The sequence below is a fragment of the Euwallacea fornicatus genome, chromosome 4, assembly GCF_040115645.1.
Source record: "Euwallacea fornicatus isolate EFF26 chromosome 4, ASM4011564v1, whole genome shotgun sequence".
NCBI classification, from domain to species: domain Eukaryota; kingdom Metazoa; phylum Arthropoda; class Insecta; order Coleoptera; family Curculionidae; genus Euwallacea; species Euwallacea fornicatus.
In genome coordinates, this window is record NC_089544.1 from 3,659,544 (window position 1) to 3,667,321 (window position 7,778).

The 7,778-nt window shown below is 34.4% G+C and overlaps 2 protein-coding genes across 2 annotated transcripts; one reads left to right on the forward strand and one right to left on the reverse strand.

Moving 5' to 3' along the window:
- Window positions 1-65: 65 nt before the first annotated feature.
- On the forward strand, window positions 66-2,585 carry Mulk (acylglycerol kinase-like protein Mulk). The gene is made up of 6 exons (XM_066281496.1): window positions 66-927; window positions 981-1,327; window positions 1,381-1,666; window positions 1,714-1,833; window positions 1,887-2,121; window positions 2,366-2,585. Exons 1-6 carry the CDS (start codon window positions 818-820, stop codon window positions 2,528-2,530), a joined length of 1,263 nt encoding a protein of 420 aa, XP_066137593.1. The 5' UTR covers window positions 66-817; the 3' UTR covers window positions 2,531-2,585.
- Hip14 (palmitoyltransferase Hip14) lies at window positions 2,574-7,434 on the reverse strand. The gene is made up of 9 exons (XM_066281495.1): window positions 7,124-7,434; window positions 6,438-6,570; window positions 5,776-6,353; window positions 5,555-5,690; window positions 5,175-5,401; window positions 4,655-4,817; window positions 4,337-4,590; window positions 4,092-4,284; window positions 2,574-4,041 (listed from the first exon to the last, which is right to left on the reverse strand). The coding sequence occupies exons 1-9, from the start codon at window positions 7,271-7,273 to the stop codon at window positions 3,989-3,991; spliced, it is 1,887 nt and encodes a 628-aa protein (XP_066137592.1). The 5' UTR covers window positions 7,274-7,434; the 3' UTR covers window positions 2,574-3,988.
- Between the last annotated feature and the right edge of the window lie 344 nt (window positions 7,435-7,778).

Consider the following 7,778-nt stretch of genomic DNA (forward strand, 5'->3'; position numbering starts at 1 on the left):
ACTAGTATTAGCTAAGGTTTCCTGAAGAGTTTTTGCGGGGACTGCTTTAAGCTCATCATTAACTCTTTCAGATAGTCCCAACGGTGAATTTCATTCAACTTAGTTAACGATTTAACAGGGCTTTCAATTTAACTTAAGCACTAATGATGAGACGTTAAATATGCAGGAACCTCACAATTTACGTGGAGTAATAAGTAATAGCGCCGCAGAAGAAACACCCCAAATTAAAAACCAATTACCACGTAGTACTAATAAATCATCAAAACAAAAGAATGACAAATGACGCACTTTATGATACGATACTGCAAATTCGGAAAGAATAAGCGTTAACTGATACGTTAATGTGACGTAAATGTATTGACACCGGTTTTTAGAAATTCGAACTACAAGGTAACTTTGTGTCAACATGCTTGCATGTATGTAGAATAGGTACGACCCACTCTCAGATGTACTTACGGAATCAGGGCCTTGCAGCCTAATTTTACAATGAAAAGTGCATACGAGAGTATGAATGAGATTTTTGTTGATGTTGATTGGCCAAAAAATTACATTCGCTGATTTCATTGGGTGAAAAATTCATTCATTTAAATTGGGACTCCTGTTCACAAAGGAGATTTGAGTGGCTGTCAAAGCCCCTGTCAAAAACAGCTGGATATTTGAGGTTAGTTCAGGTAAAAAGGAGAGGCAAAGTTTAAATATGAGGAAAAAAAACTTTGAAAATATTGAGAGAATAGAAGATTAATCTATGACATAAGAAAGGACGAATCAGAAATATATTCAATTTCATCCACGGCGGAAAGGGTATCAATTTAAAGCAATGTCTTTCGTTATAAAAACTGCAAGAACCGTAAGAAACAACTGGAAAAAGTCGGCTTTCTTGACTGTGGTAGTAGCTTGGAGTGGATCCTACACAAAAAATTACTTCGAGTAAGTTCAAATTAAAAGTACTTGACCCACTAGTTAACATTTCATTACTGCAGCACTCAAAGTTTAATGAGAATTTATTGTGAGCGAGCTGCATTGTATGGCCAACAAACCATCCCAGTCACAGTGAACTCTCGACGTATAACAGTAATCCTAAATCCGAATGCAAATAAAAGAAAAGCAGAGACTGAGTTTGAAAAATACTGCGCCCCATTACTTCACTTAGCTGGGATTAATGTTGAAATTGTGAAAACTAATTCAGAAGGCCATGCCAGAAGCCTAATGGAAAGCCTTAATGGAGCTGAAGCCATAGTTGTGGCTGGAGGTGATGGTACACTTTCTGAAGTAGTCACTGGACTATTAAGGCGTACAAATGAGAATGCTAATGCACTGGTGCCTATAGGTAAGTGTTGCAATAACTGTTGATACAAAATAAAAGAGAAATTTGATTTAAAGGTGTTCTGCCTTTGGGAAAAAACAACACAGTGGGCAAATCTTTGTTTCCTGGTGAAACAAAACTGGAAAAAGTGACATCTTTGGCTAATGCAACCATGGCTGTTATTGAAGAGATTTCCAAACAAATTGATGTGATGAGAATTGAGATACTGAACAATGAAGATAAGAAACCTGTTTATGCTATATCTGATATAAAATGGGGTGCATACAGAGATGCTGAAGTTAAAAAAGACCACTATTGGGTTTTTGGGAAACTAAGAAAATATGCTACATACATATTTAATGGGTAGGGATCAAGTGTTTTAGTTCCTTTTAAGTTGAGTAGGATTTTAGTTTTAAAAGTAGCCTGTCATGGAATTGTCAAGCCCACCTGTTATACAGTCCTCCATGCAGTGGCTGTTCCAATTGCTATAAAATGCAAAATGTTCAACCAAAATCTAAGTGGTTTCAAAGGTGAGCAGTGAAACGTTCAATTTGAATTCAAAATAACAGTGTAACGTTTTTAGTTATATAAAAGAAGACCAGGACACATTGAAGTATAAACAAATTAATAATCCACACTGCAATCAAATGGTGGAAAGAGACATTACCACATCTGATTTTACTTTACTAACATCTAACATTATCTCCAATAAAATAACAGATGTGTCAAAATTAAATATATTTATTGGACCAGAAAAAATAGAATATTTTAACTTTATTAGACAAGGCTGGAAGACAGAAAGAGGTGAATGTAGGGAGGTAAGTTTTTGCTTGATAAAAGTGTACTTAGTCCCCATTTTTCTTTCTAAATATGGAGTTATCATTGAACTTACAACAAAACATTTTTTTTTTAATACCATGTACAACATTTATGCAACGAATTTTTTGCTTTATATTAAATGTCAAAATTATAATCTTCAGAGACATACGTAACACCATATTTATTGTGCAAACTTAACATGTTGCCCAACAAATTTTATTTACTACAATTACGCGTTTGCAGTTTAAAGAGGCTATTGAGGCAAGGACGTTAGAAATTCAGCCGCAAATTAAGCCTGAAAAAGAGAGTTGGTTTTCTATAGACAACGAAGAGTATGAAGTGAAACCTGTGAAGATAACTTTGTTACCAAAACTTTTAAAAATGTACTGTAAAAAAGATACATTATAATGTTTAAACGTTTTTTAGGGTTGATTTTGTATTAAATAAGCAGTTTCAGGTAAAATTGATTTTTATTCTTAAAAATACCACTAATTCTCTGGATAAGCGATAATCCACATAAATCTAAATGATCACTTTAAGCTTGATACGATTAATACATAATGTATCTATGTACGAATATCGAGGAAGTATGACTTTGGTGATGAGAGAATATTTTTATCTACAACAGTAATTACCATATTGCCGTAACAACCTACATATTTACACTTTAGAATTGCTGGTTTTATGGAAGTTTATTCATTCCATTCTTAACTCTTAATATATTTGTATTTACAAAGAATCACAATAAAAGCTTTATAGGTATTTAAATAACAATAAATAATAACAATGAGAACAGTAGTATTTTAGTGAATGGATTATTTCAGCTCTGTAGTGACGCTAGGAAAATGTGAATCTTTAAATTAGCGGAATGTTATTGGTTTTTATTTTAACAGATTAACTAATGATTGAAATGTAACGTACAAGATATTTTCAATATTAATTCCGCCTATATTTCGTGATTTATTCAATAGGTCGAAAACTACAGCCTAACACTTAGGGTCATTTTGTATATATTGATCCATGGGTTACCAGGCTTATTTGAAAAGATATCGAAAAGCCGTAAATATTAAAAATTTGTTTTTATCAAAGTTTTTCAAACAATGTCAAGTTAAAAAATATATAGCGAAAATATCAAATTTTAATGCATTGTATTGTAATATTTTAAAATTTATTAATTTTCTTGTAAAAGTAAGTTCTTGCAATGGAGTTTTCTTATGATACAACATATTATTTAGACGGAATATATAAATTTTTGAAATAAAGGAAAAAAAAAACAAAATAAAGAATAATGGGTAAAAACACCTCAATTATTTCAATTTACTATTCCGATTTTTAGAGCAAGGTAGAAATCATTTACTAATTGAAGAGTGTTTAGAAATAACACTTCTCAAATATGCAAAAAATATCGTGTTTGTTGACAACTAAAATAAAATATCGACAGCTTTATTTAGAATAATTAATTCGGCAACTTCAGAATAATTTGTCCATACTTGAGCGTCGACATTTTACAATACTCGGCTTGTACGTTAGGTTTCAAAAGCCAGTTTCAAAGTTCAGTCGATATGGCACTAACTGGCGTCTTCGGATCTAAATTTTTAAAGGCAACTTAATATATTTATATTATTGCTCTGCATACACAGAATAATTAGTCTATTGCAGTGATTTTGTGCTCTTTTTCACAAGTGGAAGACGCCTGTTCTCTTGTTCGTATACGCAAAATAATGTGGTAATATGGCGCACGCCCAATTCTAGAGAGCATCACAAAAAAACTTACATATTTCAAGCACAACTATTATGCTAGATTCGCAACATGTGCAAATAGTATTTTCAGAAACTCATCCTCCTTTGCGGGATGTAAAACCTTCCTCATACATACTGAAAATTCTCTTTGTTGCAAAGAAGTGGCTCCCGCTCAATGCCTGAAAAATGTGTCCAATATTTCCAATAAAACAAAACGGTAAATTCATACCTTTATTGAAATCAAAACTGTTGAGCCAATCCTGGTGTTCGGATTTCATACACCCGAAACAGGAACATTCGAAGAAATCAAATAAATTCCCCAGTATACCTTTGGAAAAGGGGCTTTTGCCACCATTAGCAATAAAATGACTATAGCGACTTTTGTTCATGCGCTCATTAGTCGTCATTCCCAAAAATGCGATCTACATTCAAATATAACTAAAGAGCTCTGATAGGACACACAATTATTATTACCTGATACAATTGACAAATTAGCAGCATAAGCACCCAAATACCATGGAATGCCGCATTTACCGACACCCACGCAACCCACGTATCACATTGTTCGATAGCTAAAAGCGTTTCCCAAAAAGTCCTATTATCTCTGTTGTCTAATGCATGACACTGAGAGTCGTTCTTCCAAAAACAAAAGGCGCCGTATAGCATTTGACTGCACATGATGACTAAACAGGCCAAGAAACAGATAAAATATTTGTGATTTTTTGCCCCTAAAATAAAAGTTACACAAACCTAATATTTAAAACGATTTAATTACTAATTTTAATTAAGTACCTATGCAATTTGCTACCCAAGGACAATGGTGATCAAACCTTGCCACGCAGTTATTGCATATTGAACAATGCTTAGACCTCAACGGCCTTCGAACTAAACATGCAGAACAGAAGCTGGAAGGTTCAAAGCCGCTTGGACCTTTTTCCGCCAGTTCTAGGATTGTCTGGAAATATCAATTTGTTTTTTGACGAACAAAACGCTCTTAAGGGGATTGTTAATTAATGTTTATATTCTTTCTATGTCCACAAGCCGAGCTTATATCTAAGTCTAATTTGATAACTTGATATGTATTCTAACCAAAATCAGAATTAAGCTCGCTTAACAATAAGGAGCCAGTATTAGTGGCTTAAACCGAGCTTATTGCATGCACCATACGTTGTACGAGATGTCTATTTTCGGTCTGCTGCTGATTATTTATTGGCCATTGCAAAGCAAAATTTTCACTCATGAAATGTGTTTACTGCTTTGTTATGTATACAGTTTATAAGAGACGCACACTCTATTTGAATTTAGAACTCACCCTAAACTGCAAGTTTTTGTTAGTAGGAACGACGCCAGCATCGCCCAGCCAACTCTTCAAAAAGTTGTACCATAAAAGGCTAGAACTGGCCAGGAAAATTGCTGTCGTTGTGATGCTAGCGATTGGAGCAATATAAATAAACCAGGTAAAATAAAACCATGCTTTTGTAGACAAATAAATACTTAGTGGCAAAAGGGCCATTAAGCGGTCATCATAAAATACTTTCCCTAAAACAGAAAGCTGCAGGTCGTATAGTGGCTTTACAGAGTAGGTTTTTTCTCGTTAAAAGCTTTCGCTTTCATTTCTTTATTCTAATCCATGTATCACCAAAAATACCCACCCCACCTGTATATAACTATATAAGTAGGCCATTAACTTACCTAAATAATGTATTATTATGTATAAACAGAGTAAAAGGAATGCTTTAATTATGACTAGAAGATTTGTACCCATAATGGCACCGGCGATGTAAAAGGCAAAAAATGGTGTGCCTACCATGCCCCACCATCGTATTCTCTGTAAACAATGGGATTTTTTACAAACACTCTGACATATAAATCACTTAAGAAACAAAAACTCATACTCCTATACTTCAACTGACCTTATCTCTGGCAAATTTGGTAAGAAACCCCCTGGGAGAATAGGCTTGCGCATGCTCTCTAATCAACTCTGACACTTTTGGACTAATCCACATGGAACCTGTCTGTGACTGAATCATCTGCAAAGGGGATTCTCCCCTGGTATTTGGTACGTTCAGATTAGTATGCCCTTGTAAAATCAAAGTAGAGATGGCGTTTGTATTACGGGCCATAATGGCCCAATGCAAAGCCGTATTTCCATGTGTAAAATCAGTCAAATTGGGGTTTGCTCCTAAAGTAAGCAGCAACCTGGTTGGATCTAAGCTGCATATTTTCCACACTGCCCACATTAATGGAGTCATCCCTGTTCTGTCTGTTAAATCTGGGCTGACACCTCGAGCTACAAAATAGGCCACCAACGCAGTGTGTCCAAACTGAGCAGCCAAATGGATGCAGGAGCAACCTTCGGCATCTCTTACAGTAGGATCTGCAGAAGCATTCATTAAAATTACACAAGCATCCAAATGACCCTGTCTGGTTGCCCAATGCAAAGGAGTTGCATGTAGTTCACCTCCTATTGCATCTACTGTAGCACCTTTATCTATTAACAAAAGTAAAATTGATGCATGAGTAATGGAAGATAATAGATTATTTTAGATTCACATTGTATTGGTGTTCAACTTACCAATCAAATATCGAATAATTTCTTTGCGATTATTAATGGCAGCCCAGTGCAATAAAGTAACAGTTTCACTATCTTTTTGATTAACATCATATCCTGCCTCAATGAGTTCTTGAACACGGGCAAATGCGCCATACTAAAATCAAATTTCTAATGCTACTTTTTTATCAAATGAAAGCTAAATATAACACTCAAAGTGTCTGACAATAATGATATAAATTAATATGAGAGCGAAACTATAATTGAAAATCAGAGGACTTTCCAGTTAAGAGCTCATTTTGCTACATGTATACCAAACTTTACATAGAGATGGTACACTAGCTAAAACTGCCTTTGAACCTATGATTACCAGAATAACAAACAAGATTGCTTGTTTTATATTTTTCTATGTTCATAATTTGCATAGAGCTATTCAAGCTTAATTTTGAGTTTTTTTGCAGCTATAAGTAATTCTTTTTTTCACAAGAGTTGAAAGTTACTGGCATAATTTTTCGTGGGACACTAAATGAGCTCAGACAGGAAACAAAATTAATCAATATTTAGCTCATAATGGTGAGTAGAGATTTCATAAAGCAATTTACATTACTTTACTGTTTTCCATGTACATATACCAACATCATTTAACGAGATTTATGATACACATGACTAGTGTTTATGTAAAAGTTAAGTAAAAAAAAAAACTGAATCACCTGGGTAGCTTTAACTACATCGAATCCGCTGTAGTCATTATCAATGGCAGGTACTTGGGGCTCCTTGGATATCAAGCTGTGAGAGTCCTTATCGGTTTCCACACAGATCCCGGCGCCTGCCGCAGCGGCCCCGCAGGCGTTTTGATACATTTTAGACCCACTTTTGATTCTTTTTATTAGCTTTTTTTTTGTTTACAAATGATTTGAGTTTTCAGAAAGGGGTTATTCGAAGAGTCAAATGTCACCTTTCATGTGTCATGTTATCCCAAAAAGTTCCACAATTTGACATCCACTGAAAAGCTTATGCTGAGATGTGTTCGGTATTCACCAGTGGTTTTTTCAAACGCTATAGAAAAGAATTAAGAAATAAATCTAAAATTTTACAACCACGTCCACGTCACGTACAAGTAAATGCTGCATAATTTATGGGCTTAAACAAGCCGATTAAATATTCTTTAAAGTCTAAATTTAAAGACGTACAGCAGAAAAAATAGTTTAAGAAAACTTTACTGACAGCAATAGCGAAAGCTTCCAGAAAGCGCCATCTTTCATATTATTACGGTTTTACCTAATTTCAGATTACGTTCTATCCTTCAACTATATGAATATGAAACAAGGACAGAAATAAATAGAATCAACGTGGCCTTTTATTAGA